The 18,880-nt window shown below is 37.0% G+C and overlaps 1 protein-coding gene across 5 annotated transcripts in view; it reads right to left on the reverse strand.

Moving 5' to 3' along the window:
• Nucleotides 1-18,880, reverse strand: part of CNKSR2 (connector enhancer of kinase suppressor of Ras 2) — a 278,839-nt gene that overhangs the window by 71,439 nt on the left and 188,520 nt on the right. For 3 of the 5 annotated variants that reach the window (XM_025857697.2, XM_025857699.2, XM_073901984.1), the window contains 2 exons: nucleotides 12,840-12,929; nucleotides 11,101-11,315 (listed from right to left, as the gene is read on the reverse strand). In XM_025857697.2, coding sequence (XP_025713482.1) covers nucleotides 11,101-11,315; nucleotides 12,840-12,929 — 305 coding nt within the window. The remainder of the gene's footprint in view (nucleotides 1-11,100; nucleotides 11,316-12,839; nucleotides 12,930-18,880) is intronic. The other 2 variants (XM_025857698.2, XM_025857700.2) reach the window with 1 other exon arrangement.

The raw sequence follows: 18,880 nt of genomic DNA on the forward strand, positions 1-18,880 counted from the left end.
TCCACTCTCCCTGCAAAACATATCCAGAGTCCAACCCCTCCTGACCACTTCCACGTTAGAGCCCAGGGCTAAGCCACTATTATCTCTCACTGGAATCGACCAGATCCTATCTTGTCTCTCTGCTTCCACACTTACCTCAGCCCCTTCAGTTTATTCTCAACACACCGGCTAGAGTGACACACTTCGAATGCCTACGCTTCAGCAAGAATGGAATGCTTGATACCACTGTAGGAACACGGGTGGGAACCAGGAGACCTGACTTCTAGTTCTTCATATTCTAGTCCATATTCCAGCTCTATGATTGCAGTCAAGTCACTGAACCACTCTTGACCTCTATTTCTTCATCTGCAAACATCAGGGATTTGGACCAAATGCTCTGAGAATATCTCAAAGATCACTAATTGTACATGATTCTGACTTAAAAATAAGGGAAAAATGGCTAGTCACCAATGTACATCCCATTATTGACGTTTTAAGAATTATATATACCCACAATCAGTGTCAGTCTTAACACTTAATGCTAGATTATTCATTGAAAGGCACTTAAGTTTACGCTCAAGCTCTACCAGGTATGGAAATAACTTATCGCCAGCCACATTAAACACAGCTATTTTTGGGTGCTTGACTAATGTGTACAATTAACATAGATTTTGCACGAGACAGAAAGTCTAAACACCTGAAAAGCAGAACTAGGGCAGTCCCTGCTTCTGACACTTCTATTTGACAAACTGTCGACGTCTGGGTGTCAGAGAAATCAGGGTAGTCTTGCCCATCTTTTCTGACAGAGAAACATTTACAATGAGGAAAAACAGGGAACCAGATTTTCCTTCTGAAGACTACTCAGTGACAAGGGAATAAATTATATGTAAAAGAAGATAGAGAAATAAATAAAATAAAAATAATCACCTCTATGAAGAACGCACAAAACCTAAGAATCTCAAATGAGGCCACTGAATATGGCATGATAATGCTGTCAGCAATGACATGACTGAATCATAATTATTGAAAAATTTTCCTGGCTATTGACTTAACTGGCTTTACTGAGAAGAACATGAAACTAACAGCTTTTTCTGGATACCTTTATATTTAGGTTTGTTGCTCTCATATATTGTACAGATTTTCTCATCATGAAATTCTTGCCATGTCAGTATAATTCATTCCAAGAATGCTAGCTTTTATCTAAATACCTTTATGGCTAAGACTATATTTATATCAAGCTTTTATTCTGAGATTTTTGCTTTTAGAGAGTAGGCAAACTCTCCAAGACGACCACTTCAAATGTTTCTACGTCTGCTAGTTTTGCTGCAGTTTTCTTGATCTGGAGATTTTTTTTTTTCTTATCAGAAAATCTTTCAAAGGGAATACTGGATAAAAATAAAAATTAAATTTAGAAAGTTTTAAAAGTCACTTTATATGCAATTCACTTTATAATAAAATAATTGAGAAAGATAAATCATACTCTTCCTTCTCTTCCATTCTGAACCATCTAGTGGGACATGATTTTGAGACTAAGAAAGCAAAACTGCTTTTATCTAACAGAAGGGAAAAAAGGACTTGATGGGAAGGTTTTTTTTTTTTTTTAAATTCTGTGTTTGCAGCAGGAATCAAATCATCATTATGCTATCAATTTAGATGGCATTTTCCACAGTCCTCTCTGCAGTACTATGCTCATCTTGTAAATGAGAAAACTGAGTAAGAGAAAGAAAGCAATTTGTGCAAGCTCAGATATGAAAAATTAGATTTCTACAGGGCCTGATGTGTGCTGCCACTTCCCCGGTACTGGTTGCCTTAAATGCACCTAGATGAGGTCGGGCTTGTTCTCAGCCTGCTGGTGTGGACATTTTGGGAGTACGGTTGGAGGAAAGATACTAAGAATACTGGTGCACTACCATAGTGCCAGACACTAGCAGATACTCCACATACACTGTTATCACAGGGAGTCAAAGCTCTTACCCATTTATAAAAACATGTATGGGGGGCACAAAGGAGTAGAAAACACAGTAGCCTTAAAAATATTTTTATGGCAAACAAAGAAGTGGATTTCACACGGCTGTTTCTCATGGCAGTCATCTGATAAAAAATGAGGACGTGATGCTAAAATGCAACTACGTGAAGGAGGTTCAGCAACTGGCTCAGGTAACATGGTCGAGGTACTGGCCTTGTGGTACTCCTTCTCAGAGTACGCAAAGGAATTCTTTAAGGAATTGGGGAATACATTGTAGTAAGTAGAAACCTCTTTAGGTAAATTAGACGTGTTATCTTAATCATTGCTTCTATTAGTCAGTCTCTTGATTGAAGATAGATAAATAACAACTTGAAGTTATATTTTCCAATATATGCTTTGGAAAATTAAGTCAGCGGGCTGTAGGGATGATACCTTCATAGAGTTGGGCTGTACCTTGAGTCCACTCTAGATTTATGATAATTTAGAATTTTTCACTTGACCGCTGATTCTCGTGCAGACTGTCACTAGAGAATTTGCAAAGCAGATTTTACATGGTAGGCACCTACAGTGGCCACAGAAAAGGACACCTCAATGTGGTGGCTTCCTGCTGTGTCAATTTGGCAAAGCGGGAACTACGTGTCTCAGAATTCCCTTCTCTGTATAGTTCTAGCTAGGGTTGGCCACAAATCAAGTTGCGTGAATTTTGGACAACACAAGGGAAGCGGCAGCCTGATGCCCTGAAGGCTGGCACAGGATGTCACCCACTGCTGCAACTCACACACATTGTCACTGTTCTGCTGCTTATTGGTACGGCTCTGCAGCTGGGCCCACAACCTCAGCTCTCCCAAGTCCCGGACCAGAAGCCTGTGAATCTCCACGGTGGAAGGCACCAACCAGCTTTGTTGCTGACGTTGGAGGCAGGGTTCCAGTTTGCGCTCATGGGTTCTAGTTTATCTTGCTCTCCCTGGCGTCACATCGAGATTTTCTTCACGACCACTGACTCTGCTGAGGCATCTTAACCAGCTCCTTAGCTGAGTAGGATCTAGTCCTTTATTCCATGTTACTTAGTGCTTCTTCTTCCCTGATTGAACCCTAACTGATACACTCGTTAATGCCCAAAGAGGACGTATGTTTTAGTCCTAGAAAGCTTTCTGATTCGCTCATCAGGAAGTAAATTCCCCTCCATGTAGATGAATCAATTTCTTTTCCATATGGCATTAAGAATAGTTACTATGTGCCCAGCACAGTGGAAAAAAACTTCACGTACAATGTATGATTTAATTGTGAAACAGCCAGGTTAGGTAAGTATTATCCTCTTTTTACTGATGAGAAACTCAGGTTCAGAAATGTGTTTAGGTTTTATACAGCTGACTTCAAGCTCATGTTCTAGAAGTACAGCATTATTCTTGGCCATCTGAATCTTAGAAAAGGCATTTCTCTTCTTTAGTGTTGAGCCCTCTTCCTCGGAGGTGGTTAGATACAAGAACGACTATCTCAAGGCCGCTCCAAATGTATGACAATAAAATAAAGTATGAGAAGATAACTTAATCTCCTATTTCTTATAGCAGGAAAGTTTGCATCCAGTTAATTTAAAATAATTTGCACATTAAGAAAAGGAACTGAAACACTGATCTATTTCTCAACATTCCAGATGGTTTTGGGTTCAGGTCTATTAGGATCTTGTTCTTGGCCTAGCCTGATATTTGCAGAGATGTTAAAAAACAGATTTAGCAATATCATTTAGAACTGAGACTCTAGGTTGAGTTTGTGTACATTGGCCCACTTCCAGTTGCTATCTGAGCCAAAAGCCAATGAAGGGTCCATGGAGGCTGCAAACAATTTAACACTGTTCTTGGAAAAGTTTTCTTCGAGAAACTAGAATGTAACAGTAGTCATTAACTGTGCCCTAAACTTCATTCTCATATAAGATATGGGCCAAGAGACGCAGACATGGAGTTTGTTAAGAGGAATCTTTGTATGACATTTGGGCATACAGCAAACCATTAGGCTTGTATTGTGGAATCAGGGGGTGCTAAAACTGTCAAGGGGGTGATATATTTAGGAGTTGGGTGAAGAAAACAATGTGACATAGATTATAATCAGTCAGAAGAGGCTTTAAAGAGTTCTAGGGGTAAAATAGTTTTAACTGGAGTTTCATTAAACTTGAGATGCTTGATTAAATGAATTATGAATAAATTGATTAAAAGACGATTATGGGAGCAAAAAAGGCCTACTGCCAACAAAATTTGAGGATATTTTTCTGAATAAAGCTGGAAGACATAGGTCTACAACATGAGAGAATGGGGCTTCTTTGACTTCTCTGATCAAGGCAGGTACGTCCCCAAATATTGACCTTAACAACCAAGCCAAAGACCTCTCATCACAATTTAGGTTTCATTTTATTTTTTCAAAGGCAACAAGGAATTTGTAATAAGATTTAAACTTAATAAATTTCAACTTAATAAATTCCTAATTCAATTCTTCTGAGTCCTGTTTTGCATGATGCCTTACTAATGAAGCCAGATTTTGTGTTTTGCTTCCTGGCAGCCATTATCTAACCAGGAACTAGCAGAATGAAACCCACATTTGTCTACACATGAAACTGAAAAGACTGGCTTCAGTCTAAAGCAGGGCTTCTTAACAGTTTTTGATTGTGGTCCCCTAAGATACACTAACAGACCCCATGGTCCATTGGTCCCCATTTTATGACTATGTAAGTGCTGTTGGGTATGGATGATTCATAGTATCATTTTTAGAAAACTGTGAGTAATATGAATCACAAAATGCTACACAGTAAAAGCAAGCAAACTAAAACAAATGAAAACCAAAAGTGATGAAGTCTAACGATAGTTTATAATGAAAAAGAAACAGCATCTGAAAACTACAGATAACTCAAAACAAATCCAAATGACATATCATTATAGCATTCCTCCTGAAAATGGTGGGAACCCAAACCATCTACACTTGTGCTTGTGCAGTAAGAGCGTGACTGCGCCATCAGTTGCATGGATATGAGACTTTCTGGAGAAACAGTGAACTAGAATATTCGGTAAATTCTATTAATGAATTATTTTATAATTATTCAATTTATAACCTTTTAAAATCAAGTAGTAGATTATTAGTAAGCAATATCTAGTCACAGGTAAAAATGAAAGTCTATGTACTTATGTGTTATTTGCCCATAAGAATCAAAGAAAGGAACTCCATTTCTGTATCAAGTCTCAGCCACTAGGAGCCCTTTGCCAAGGACAGCCTATATGTGGAGAATCACTGCTCTAGTAAAATGGCTCAATAGGAAATACTTTTCACGGTATGCAGGGCTTTACTGAATTTGACATTAACACTCTAGAAATAATCAAGTCATCCATAGGAATCAGAGAGTACATACAAATACGAATACAATAATGTTTACAATGGATATCCAACATGTCTGCATGCACCCTGGTGAAGAGAAACATCAGGTCACACTGTACTGCGGCTGTTGTCCAGGTGGGTAAAGTCAAAATGCAGAGAAAAGTGGTTGTTATAAACAACTGTTAGGTCAGAGATGGCTTTTTAGCCACTAAAATTTAGTTTTATTTTAGTTTCGTTGATCCTGAAACAATGCAGCCAAGTCCAGTAGCAATTAGACAAACCAACGTTTATGACTACAGATAAATTTAATTATAAATGTCTATATCCTGACAATACAGCATACTTTGCATCATTGTGATAATAATAGCTCTGTCTTCTCTAATAGATGGTAAAATACTTATGGGTAGAAATGGCTTTTTTCATCTACAAATGTGAAATTTGGAGCCAGACTGCTTGAACTCACAATTCAAGTTTGCTACTTTCTAGCTGTGTGACCACAAGTAAGGTAAACTCTGTGTTTCAGTTCTGTAAAATAGATATAATAACAGTAGCAACCTCACAAGGTCAATTTGAGGATTCAGTGAGATAATGTATATAACTTCTTAGCATAGCAACTTAGTAAGCAATCAATAAATGTCAGCTACTATTAGTAGCAGCACTTGCAATATTATTATTACTTAATATATATTCCACAGCACTTAGATTTGGCTTTACAGATGGTTGACACTACTAGAACTGCTATAGAGTTTCTGTTAAATTATGTTATTTTTTTTTGAGGGGCAACATAATATGCTAAGAGGCAGACTGCTAATGTTCAAATCCCAGCTCTACCACTTATTATTTATTTAATCCATGTGTCTCAGCTTCCTAATCTATAAAATGGGGATAACACAAGCACCTTCTTCATAGGGCTGTTATGAGGATGAAATGAGTTAAGATTTGTAAATTACTTAAAAGAGTGTCTGTTTCATAATGTTCATCTACTTGTAAAGTTAAAAAAATGTCTTTTAACGGCTCCCCACCTCCTTCTTCCAGGAGTTTCACAAAAAACACCTTCACAAGTTGATGAGGATGGCTCAAAGTATTTATCAGGAGTAAAACAACAACTGAATGTTTGCCATTATATCCTAAATAACTAAGACAAACCACATAAGTGTTGGAATGTTATGAAAAGATTATCCAGATTTTTGAACACCTACTCTAAATCTGTTTTAAATAAGCCATCTAAAATCACAATCAGTTTAGGAAAGTATACCTGCATGTTGCCTGGATCCATAATCAAATTTTACTTGTTTTGGCATCTCAGCTTGTGGATTTAAAATAAGTTATTATTTTGTTTATGGATTTAGTTTAGCAGCTTTAATGTGAGAGCAAGTTGTCATATGTAGAGCTTATTAAGGAAAAAAAAAAAAAAGACCCGGATCTAATCATTCTTTAACTAAAGTCTTTATCTAAAATCTTTTATCACTACATTCGAATTTCTGTCTCCCCTCCCTCTCCCTCTACCCTCTCTCTTTCTCACAACTGCTGCCTGCCTTTTCTGCCTGTGCTCTCAAGGTCAGATGAGGGCTTTGACAGCTAACAACTCCTGCATTTTCAGACAGAGAATCAGTGAGTAGGTAAAATAAAGTTATACTCTTTTGTGAAAAATACCCTAACATACTTGGCTGACAGGTATATTGTGACCTCCCTAATGAGATGGCAGTGATACAGAGAAAGCAAGTACGAGCTGGAGCTGAAACTGAGCCAGAGTAGAGGAGGTGGGGTGGGGACTGAGGGGAAACTAATCCTCTTGCCCCTAGTGGCACCTGTGAAGCAGAGAAGTCCTGTAAATGACTCTGATTAAAGGTGCAAACTGGGACCTGCTTTGATTGGAAGCCCAACATGGTAAGTGTAAGTTACCAGGCGCTTCCAATACTCTTAAATGTGGTGGGTAGCCAGAGGGAGGTTGCACATGATCTGTCTTCTGTAGCAGAAACCAAGACAGATGCTCCCTGGCAGAGGTGCCAGTAAGGGCAGGGTTCCAATTGTTGGAGTGAAATGGAATGTTAATCGATAAACCAAGGAAGAATTTAGTAATATGGACTAGGTAAACACGACAAGATATTTAGAGTCCAAAGGCTTTCCCCAGGCACATGGGACACTGAGACTATGGTAATAAGTTCCTGGCAATTTCCACCACAGTTACACTCCCACTGAAGGCCTGTTTGTGCTGGGCAGGACCTGAAGTAGCTGTTTGCATGCTGAGGACATCAACTGAGAGATCCTGAGAAGGACAGTGAAGTTCCTGTCACATTCACTCACTCACTCATTTATTTGTCTCATGTTTACTGAGCATTTGTAAGATACTATGCTTATATTAGGTGTTGAAATATAGTGCTGAACAAAATGGAAAAACTTTCCTTTCTTGTCATGAACATGGACATGCCTTCCCTACTATGTACAAGGGAGAAAGACGCTAAGCAGATAATCACATAAATAAAGTATATAATTGCAAATCATAAAAAAGGTTTTGAAGAAAATATAGAGGGTGCTAAGAGACTTTAATAGGACAAGCTTTTTTAGTTTAGAGGGTAGTGATTAGGCAAAGCCCTTCTGTAATTTCAGGTTTAGACGGGAGTCACTGGGGGTGAAGGGGGAAGGGGTAAAAGCACTTTCAGGACAAGGCAGAGCATGTCAACAAAGGAAAGAGATGGCAAAGACTATGGATGATCAGGGTAGTCAGAACATAGTGAGTGAGTTCCTTTTAAACAATTTAAGGAAAAATATGCATACTGGAATAACAAATATATGGAATTAATAAAAACTGTATTTTATAATATCATAAACTTCTCAATTTTCTTTATTAATATATATACATTTCTGCTAAAATTGCTAAGAGGAATGAGTCAAACAGTGAAATCAAACTGTATTTGCTTTGCTTTGTGTATTTTTATTGGGCTGCTTTCCAAAATAGACCAATGGGGATTATAATCTAGGTCTGTTTATGGGGAACCTCCCTTCCCCTCCCCCGCCACATACACAATACAGTTTTTTTTGTAAATTGTTTAAAAGGTATTTAATGTTAATATAATCCTGCTATTAAATTCAACTAAATTTTGTCTAAATGTGAACTCAGACCATAGGGAGCTAGTATATCACAGGAGAAATAGCAGCCTATGAAACTCAGGACTTAATCTTCAGAGTCTTCTTCCACTTAAAATTGGCTGTGTTATCCAAAGGAATAACTGGTAAGAATGATTAGTGGTTCATCATGAAGGTGATTAAATATTGATATTGATCTTGTGTTTCGGGACAATTTAATGTAAGGAAAAATCCTTTAATTTTTAAATAGGTGTGCATAAACAGATTAAAAAACCATGAATTCCTACGAAGTATAAGAAACAATCATATAAGCATATGTTGTTTTGTCTTCAAGGTCCAGACAATTTTAACTACAATACTCCATAGTCTCAGCAGTAGATCATGCCAAAGAACTACTTGTGCTTTATAACAGCAGCAGATCTGTATGTTTTCCTGGAGTTAATAAAAAATAGTAACACAGAGCAAAAGAGAAATCTGGGTACAAGTCAATCCAGATACTGAAAATGTTATTAAAATCAACATATGAAGGCACATGTTTCTTAAAGTTAAGCTTTTTCAAAATTCATGTAGTCATTAAAGCATAGGTAGGAATGCCTACCATGCATACAGTGTGCAAAGACCACTCAAAGTGGGTGATCTGGGTTCTAGTCCTTACTCTCACACTTTTTTGCAACACAGTTTTGGGTAAATCACTTAACCTTTCTGAGTTTGAGTTTTGTCATTTGCCAATGTGGTTGTTGTGATGTTTGAAAGACAACAAATGTGGTCAAGCTCCCTTGATAACCATGAAGGTACTAAATAAGCACAAGGTTTATAAGGTCCTCAAGGGAACTTAGAGCCTAGTGAAAACCCCCTAATGTTTTCTCTTCTTGAGCATTGGCTATAGGCATTTGAACATTGGTTAGGCATGCACTTGGGGGCTAACAATTATTTAGCTCCTTTTAAGTCACAGAATAGAGTTAGAAAGTGTCAAGCCTTCTACTGTGGGATTAGTGGGTCAGTATTACATGGGAGGACTCTCCCCCGCCCCAACAACTAACAATATTCCTTACTGTATGCTGTTCCTCTGTCAAAAGTTAGTTGGGATAAATATCACCTATCTGGGAAATACCTTCTTACAGACTCAGGTCACATAATAAAAGTAGGAGGCAAAAGTAGACTGATTTCTTTCTTAGAATAATCTTCTAGAAGTGAACTACTAGACTTGGTTCTTGATACATAAAACTAAATCATGCCCTCAGAAAAGTGGTAACAATTTATACTCCTCTGTAATATTCAATCCTCAGGATATTCCTCCTTACCCGTTTGATTCACCATTTACTATCTTCCATAAATTAATAACTCAAAATCCACAAGATTCATCTATTTTCCTTCCTCATACAGTCTACTGCTGTCTAGATGTGCTTGACAGGATGGCAAAGGCTGAGCGTTTAAATGTGCCTTCAATGGCTTACTTCTCCTCTTAGGATAAATCCAAACTCTTTAATAGTTTACATGCTCTGGGTGAAGTGGCCTCTTCTTCCTTTTGCAGCCTCATTTCCCACTACCAACCTCCCTCTCGAACAGACCAGCTGTCTCTTATGTTTAGGTCTTTGTTTGGACAACATTACTTATGACTGGAGCACCAGATTCTAGAGGGAGCTCAGTATTCAGACAGAATTTCTGACTACCGACAGCAAAAGTGGCCCGCTTCATACAGCTAAGAGTACTGATTTCAGACTGACTACAAATAACTGTGGCAAATAAAATCATTTGATTTGTCAGTCACTTAGGGGAGCAAGTTTTGACATGGGCACTATCTCTTAGAGAGGAAGAGGCTTGGGGAGGATAGAGAATGAATACCTAGAAGTGCTTATTGCTCTCCTACTTCTACCCAAATAAATGAAAATATTTTTCTATACTCTAGTTTTATGAGAGAGCTTTGGAATAACTAAGCAAATGATTTAAAAGTAGGCTCAGAAAAGTAACTCAAGTAGAAGCCATTAAATCTTTCACACCTTGTATACCTAGATGGTACACCTTCTACTGCACTGACAGATTAAAAGATCCTGTTTCATTAGAGTCACTGGCCCAGTTTCCCCTTCCCTATAATAATGTGCTATCTATGTGTTCTCATTTTTACCTTGAGCACCAAGCTCCAAGTCTAGCACATAAGAAATGCTCATGAACATATTAAAAATCCTATCTTTTTATTTATTTATTTATTTATTTGGCAGAGAGAGAGAGACACAGCGAGAGAGGGAACACAAGCAGTGGGAGTGGGAGAGGGAGAAGCAGGCTCCTGGCTGAGCAGGGAGCCCGATGCGGGGCTCGATCCCAGGACCCTGGGACCATGTCCTGAGCCGAAGACAGACGCTTAACGACTGAGCCACCCAGGCGCCCCAAAAATCCTATCTTTAATGTTGAATTTTATAGCTATCTATTTACTGTTTATTATTATAGGTTATCAATCAGCTAATTAATTATTCTCCATCAATTCTGAGCATATTATTTCATTAAAAAAATCGAACCTGCTACAACATATGAACTTGTTGAATATATGACCTGAAGAACAAATCAATAAGCCATCAAGGTTTTTAAAAACATTTCTGAACTTACGATCTTTTGTGAAAATCTGGCAATAGGATAAAGATAAGCAATCTGGACTTTACCCAAAAGAGTCATCTGCCAGGCTCCCAATAGAAGCTATAGCACGGAGTCTTTGAAATTTTACTCACATGGTATAGTGTGGTCTCTGGCACAGGCGTGCCCATGATGTCCTGTCTCAGTGCATCCATTTGCAAACTAGGTAGCAATGAATAGTGAGTCGGGCTATTACTCTTATCACTCTTCTTTTTAGACTTCTTCCCTGTGTCTTTTTTGCTGTTTCTCTGGAACATGTATTCTTCTTGAGCAATTTTTTCATTGCTCATATATCGGAGTAGGGAGTTTTCTATATAAAAAGAGATAAATACACTAATATAAATACGCAAATATTCCAAATTTACCACTCTTTCCTGATTGTGCTGTTAGATTTCATTTCAGAAATGTAACTTGATTTAATTTATAAAATACCTATGTAGTGAAAATATAGAGCATCTTAATCATTTGGGATCATAGGGCAATAAGAAATAGCCTACAGATTATTTCTCTGAGTTTTATCTCTGGACCAACTTTATGAGAATCACTGGGTGTGCGGCTCATAAAATTTTTAACAAGTTCCCCCAGGGGGATTCTGCTAAAAATCGATGACAAACACTGACCTATAACAGACTAGCATCCTTGGAGAAGTTAAAGCCCACATTTTGAACCATGAGTCAGGAAACTTAGTTCATAGAATCTATGCTTAAACTGATAGCCAACACTTAGAAATTCATAAGGCATCCCCCCCCCAAGATATCATCATCATATGAAGTCCCAAAACAGTAACTCAGAAATAGCATATACGTTTCTCTTTTTATTTTTTTCTTGATTAATTCTATAACACAAATGAAGTTAGAAACTAAAGTTTGGAAAATGGAATGAATACATAGATGTAAGGGAATCTGTCAATGTTCCTGTATTTACCAACATTTTCTGAAATGTTCTCTCTATGAAATAAGTGTTAACTAGACTAATGAAGCAGATATTCAGGCTTGCTTATCCCTGTGTGGTAAATTCTGTACATCGGTTAGAAATAACAGGCAAATGAGTTAAATATATTATGAAGGAAGCTTAGTGAACTAAGGTCCTATGAATAGTTTTTGCTTTGTTTTATTTTTTATCTACAACTTTATAGCTCTATATTTCAGAAAGCGGAAGTAGCCCACCATATCCACAGCTGGTTGAATCCCATTTAGTAGTGAGACTTTGAGTAGCTCTCCTTACTGTTCACCTCAATAGCATGGTAAGTGAACATAAAAACTTACTTTTGGTAGATACTTTAAGTGTAGCCCACCCCCAAGTAAGAAGATAACCCTGAACAGCAAACAGAAGAAAAAAAAAGCAAAGTGTTTTTTTTTTTTTCCATTTCTATATGGTTTTCACATTAGAGTCACTGGCCCAGTTTCCATTAGCTTTATTCATGTACATCAATACTCATTTTAAGACTGTACTAATATACAAAAGTGGTGAGGCTGCATTGCGGACCAATGGGGACTGATCACAAACTCTTCCTATTCACTGAACTTAATTCTTTTATGCAGTTTCACACTTCTGACGTTGTTTTCCAAATAGTGACCTTCACATAACAATCAGAGATTTATTTTTTTTACACTGTGCTTATCTACCCTGAATCCCTTAGGAGACATTCAGAGAAGATATCTATTTAATAACATATCAAGATAGTCAAACGTTGGTCTGAGTCGGTTTGGGTGTATCATAAAATCAATAAGAGAATGAAGTTTTCCACTGAAGCCATAAAACCTATTTAAAGAACATTTAAATTTGCTTTTTTGTTCCAACAACCCAGCCTACACTGAAATTCTAGAACACTTACCTCTTCTACTATCTCTCTTCATCTTATTTGGATCTTCATAGTCCCCCACCCAATTATATTCCACTGGCATAGATATAGGTCGTAGCTTGCCTAAACACAGAGAACAAAATTCACATCACATTGTTTTTCTTCCCCATGTCCGCTCATACTTAACACTGATTTTTAGCTATAGTCTGCAAAACACACTCACTCATATGCAACATTATGGTTGGCATTTGTGTAGATGAAAAATGTGTGTTTTGAGCCAGAAGGTGAAACTGCCTGTGGCAATTGGCCAGGTGATAATGCAATCTTAAGGCATCCTTTTATAAATAATAAAGAACAGCCTAGGTTTGCTCTCTCAGGAGCCCCAGATTTTAAGGATATGGTCCTTTACAAAGAGTATCACTATTTTAGGGATTTCACTTTCTCTTCAGTCACTGGATCTCTGCCTTATTCCCCAATGCCCAAGTGTCTCCATCTTGATAGTCAGTCTCCAAGATAGTAGCCCCTTGTGTTTAACCTGCCTGCAAGGACATTAACCCACTGTGGCATGTTGGAACGCTACAATGCTAACTTCCCATCTTCACTGTGTCTTAACTCATGTCACAATACGTTTTGAATATACCACCATGCTTCAGCAATATGGCTAGATTTCCGTTTATGGCCTATAACTGTTCTGCCCTCCCAAGCATCCTTTTTGCTATTGTGAACAAGTCTAGTTTCCAGATCCAAGTAATCACTGCTTTGGCCTGTCCTGTTTCCCTCTGTTTGTATTCTTACTAAATAGCATTTTACTTTAGCAAGCAGAACTCATGGCATAGACTTCAAGGATAACTTTTTGGTGAGGCGGCAGTGCATTATTTTCAATCAACTTGAAATTCTTGAAGCACAAAAGAGCCATAGAAAATCATACAAAGGTTTAAAAAGGATACCTAGCACAATGCCTGGCATACAATAACTGCTTAATAAATTTTAAATGAATGAAAGGCCAAGACTCACACGGGACTGGATCCTAATAATGATGATTATGATGCCTGTGATAATACTACTAAACACTTACATATTATTTACCATATGCCAAAAACTGTCTAAGGGTTTTATAAGTATTAAATTGTTTAATCCTCATAGTTATGAGAAATATACTATCATTACTCTTGTTTTACTAGATGAAGAAACTGAGACAGGTTATGTAACTGGCCCAAGGACACAGAGTTGGGACATGTGTAGTACCAGGGGTGAAACCCAGGCACTTAAACACCACTTTAAAAACGCCGTAATTCTTGGTGACTTCAATATTCACCCTCCAATATTCTGGTCTCGCAGTTTCTTGAGGTTCTCTCCTCCACCCACTCCTGTGGTCATATGCTTAACCTGTCAACTGCAAAGGCTGTAATCCCTTCTAGTATCCCACTTTTCAACTACCATCTTCTGTATTTCTAGTGCCATCCCTACAGCATTCCAAGTCCAAATATCCTCCTCCTTAATCTACTGATCTTCCCACCTTCCAACACCTCTAGGTCAGTCACTGTATATCCTCTTCATTTCCTTCCTTGCCCAACTAAATTTCATGATCAATTACTATGATTGGTCCATGTATTTAAAAAAAGATTCTGTTAGGAGACTTCTAATTCTGTTCCTAAGGAAAATGTAACCTTATGGATTTATATTATGTACAATGATAGAGTTTACCTGGTATATTTTGCTAAGCTCTTTGAAAGTCTGAGAATGAACTGGATATGATAAAATTATTAATGAGCCAAAAAATTGCAGTGTTTATTTAAAAGTGGCTTTCTTTCAAGGTGTACAAACAACTTTAAAAACAATCACCTAAGATTCCAAAATTCTCATGGAGTGGATCTCTGAACTTTTACAAGGGAGAGCTTTGGGAGAGCTGATGCAGGTCAATATATCCCTGCCCTCCCAGGGTTGGGTAAAGCTTTTAGGAAAGGTCTAGTTTTGTCATGTCTATTCAACTGCTTGGCAGAATCAATCCTCCAGATTTTCAATGTTCTGAATTCTTTGTTTTCAAAACTCCTACAACTTATTTCTTTAGAATCTGGTTTTTCAAGTAAAGTCCCTTTCAGCATGTGTGCACTGAAACTGAAGCAAGTAACAGCCCTAACACTGTTTCTACATGTCACCAAGAAAATCTTTTGGAAAGTGAACAATCCAATTAATAAGCAGTTGTTTTACTTGCTCTATATGTTATTATATGTATATGTAAAGTAGTTTGATACTTTTTAAAGAATTGATTGGTTGTTTGGAGTCAAATATATATGCACAAAGCCAAGAAGAAACATACTTCATGCATAGAATATGAAATAAATAACTGTATTCGTTGTATTTCAGGTCATCTTCTCTGAGATTCTCAAGGAGCTAAGTCATTGAGGCATGTAATTAAGCTTTTGATATGCCTGGTTATATTACTAACTATAGGAAAAAATTTGCAGAAGATTAAACACTGGTGATTTTTTAGTAGAGTATACTGTATATTGCTAACATACAATTGAGAAAAAGGTAGTGAATTAAACAAAAAACTGAGATAAAAATCTTAATTAAAATTTACTTTTGGAGGACATCAGGCTTTCGCTTTTTACTAGTTATAAAGCTCTGAATTTAGCAATGCAAGTAAAAATACCTATTTTTAAAAGTATTATTTTTCAGTTATAAGAAATAATGTTGCTTGTAAGTATTACTCCTTTTATAAACGTTTTTATTGTGCTGAAATATTGAAACAGATTTAATAAAAGAGAATGAAGAAACGCTCATATAAACAGCAGTCCTTGGCAAACTGAAAAAACGGAGAATGGCTTAGATTATTTCTAATTCCAAATACAGAGATCCTTGATTGCAGCATGGAAATGTTTGCCACTGCACGGGTATAGCAGTATTGTAATTTCACAAAACAGCAAAGTTCAAATGGAAAAAGAAATTTATGGTTTGTTGCTACAGTACTACTAGTCAAAAAAAAGGAGTACTATAAGCATTATTTTAGATTTAAGTCAAATGTACGCTATTATTAATATATGCAAAGTATTTTTACATTTGTAATGACTTTTAAAGGCTTATTAAACACATTTGACTCACTCCTTATGGAAATGTACATGTACTAATAATAAATCTCTGAAAAATAATCTGAAAAATTTTAAGACATCTCTTTAGGTAGTGACACTTGTATTTACTAATTCATGATGAAAAGTAATAATAGTAGTCAAGAATACAGTAAAAAATAAAGTTAAGAGCCCTATTAAAAATTTTGCTGACCACTTCCTCTTAATTTTTTTATTCCTCCAAGCATAAAACATTTATTAATTGTAGAGTACATGTGATACCCTGTCATAAACCTTATGATATCTCTGTGCTAGGGTCTCACAGTTAAACTATTTTGTTACTTGGCTGTTCATATCTGTTTGTACATCTGGAGCTTTCTAACTTGGATTTCCATACAGGCAGGAATTGTGCACTGTATTTCTTACTGTATTCTAATAAATGTAGAGTTGAAAGATAATTATTTTTGGATTTTGTCTGAATTTTATTCTGAAGTTGATGGCAAATAGTTTTTTAAATTATGAACTATATTTAGCTGTAATTAAACACAAATAGAACACTAAATATAATTTTAAGAATACTGACAATGAGGGGTGCCTGGGTGGCTCAGTCAGTTAAGTGTCCAACTCTTGGTTTCAGCTCAGGTCATGGTCTTGGGGTCATGAGATCGAGCCCCGGCACCAGGCTCCATGCTCAGCGTGGAGTCTGCTTGAGATTCTTTCCCCCTCTACTCCTTCCCCCACTTGTGCTCTCTCTCAAATACATAAAAATAAATAAATAAAATCTTTTAAAAAAAGAATACTGACAATGACGGAGTACTTTATAATGATCTAAAGTACTTGTTTTAAAATGAAATTGCTATGTTTTAGTATTACCATATGATCTCACTGATATGAGGAATTCTTAATCTCAGGAAACAAACTAAGGGTTGCTGGAGGGGTGGGGGTGGGAGGGATGGGGCGGCTGGGTGATAGACATTGGGGAGGGTATGTGCTATGGTGAGCGCTGTGAATTGTGTAGGACTGTTGAATCACAGACCTGTACCTCTGAAACAAATAATACGTTATATGTTTAAAAAAAATAAGATAGTAGGAAGGGAAAAATGAAGGGGGGGAAATCGGAGGGGGAGACGAACCATGAGAGACTATGGGCTCCAGGAAACAAACTGAGGGTTCTAGAGGGGAGGGGGATGGGGGGATGGATTAGCCTGGTGATGGGTATTAAAGAGGGCACGTACTGAATGGAGCACTGGGTGTTATATGCAAATAATGAATCATGGAACACTACATCAAAAACTAATGTATGGTGATTAACATAATAAAATAAAATAAAATATTACTATATAAACTTACTTGAAAATAAATTGACATTTCCCTTAGATAATAAAGCATATTTGGTGCTTTTGCAAATGCTACAATGCCCTTTGGCAGAGCTAACTGCTCACTCTCCTGGGCTCTTTCATAGTGCTTTTGGTATATATGTATTCTTATATATTATTATACCGTATTATATCTCTCTGTTAAAGGTTTTTCTACTTTTTGGCAGAAACTAGGTCTTAGGTATCTTTGTTATGAGTGCTCCTGGCAAAGATACTGACCCAGAGCAGGTATTGATTAAAATTTTTTGAATGCTTGAAATGGAAGGATGCTAGACATTAGGGATATTCCAAATTACTAGGCCCTTCACTGGATTCTAGTCCCTCTTACTTACTCAAAAGTATCTCTTGTGCAATGCTTGCTTCTTTCTCCTGCAGCATCAATTTTTCCCTTTCTACCCAATGATTCCAATTAGCAAATAAACATGCCGCAATTTCTCCAATCTTTAAAAAACAAAACCACCACCTGTCTTCACCAACAAAGTACCACTCAACTACCACCTCATTTCTCTGCTCCCCTTTACAGAAAAACTCCTAGAATATAAAACTTGTTTATGTTCTCATTCTCTAATTCCTCTCCTTTTTTTCTAGATTTATTGAGGCATGATCGACAAATAAAAATGTTATATATTAAGGCTGTACAACATGATTTTTTAAGGTGTGCAATGTGATGATTTAATGTACATATACATTGTGAAGTGATGACCACAATCCGGTTAACACATCCTTCACCTCACATGATTACCATCTGTATGTGTGGATATGTGTGGTGAAAACACTTGAGATCTACTCTCAAATTTCAAGTATAAAATAGAAAACAGTGTTGAGGTTCCTCAAAACAAGAACAAAAACAAAACCACAGAGCTACCATATGATCCAGCAACCCTACTTCTGGGTATATATCCAAAGAAAATGAAATTAGTATCTCAAAGAGATATATGCACTCCCATATTCATTGTAGCATTATTCATAATAGCTAAGACATGGAAACAATCTAAGCGTCCATTAATGGATGAGTGGATAAAGAAAATGTGGTATATGTATACAACAGAGTATTATTCAGCCATAAAAAGATGGAAATCCTAAATTTGTGATAACATGGATGAATCTGAAGGACATTATGCTGAATGAAATAAGCCAGACACAGAAAGACAGATAGTGTAGGATCCCACTTTTATGTGGCATCTCCTCCTCGCTCTTTCTTGAACCTTCTCTGATTAAGCTCTTGCCCCCAAAACTATACCAAAACTGCTATTGTCAAGTTCACTAGCACCTTCATGTTACTAAATCCAATAGACAATTCTTAGAACCTTTGACTTTTCTGACCTATCTGTAGCATTTGATGCAGAGGATTGCTCCCTTCTTTGAAACATTTTCTTCATCTGGTACCCAGGACTCTGTCCTCTGATTTTCCTCTCCTCTTCTCTTGCTAAATTCACACACACCCTTGAGAGCTAAGTGAAAATGTCATTTCTTCAGGGACGCTCTCCTTGACCTCTTATTCTAGGTTGGGTTTCTCTGTATTTGTTATCATTTTCTGTTGTAGTTTTTCTTCATAGCATGCCATTTATAGTCAAACAAGTATTTATTAAATTAGTTGCTTGAATTCTGCCCCTCTTCTAGAATGTAAATTTCA

Source organism: Callorhinus ursinus, unplaced genomic scaffold (genome assembly GCF_003265705.2).
Source record: "Callorhinus ursinus isolate GAN/ISIS: 27379988/994484 unplaced genomic scaffold, GSC_fseal_2.0 scaffold16, whole genome shotgun sequence".
Taxonomy (NCBI): Eukaryota; Metazoa; Chordata; class Mammalia; order Carnivora; family Otariidae; genus Callorhinus; species Callorhinus ursinus.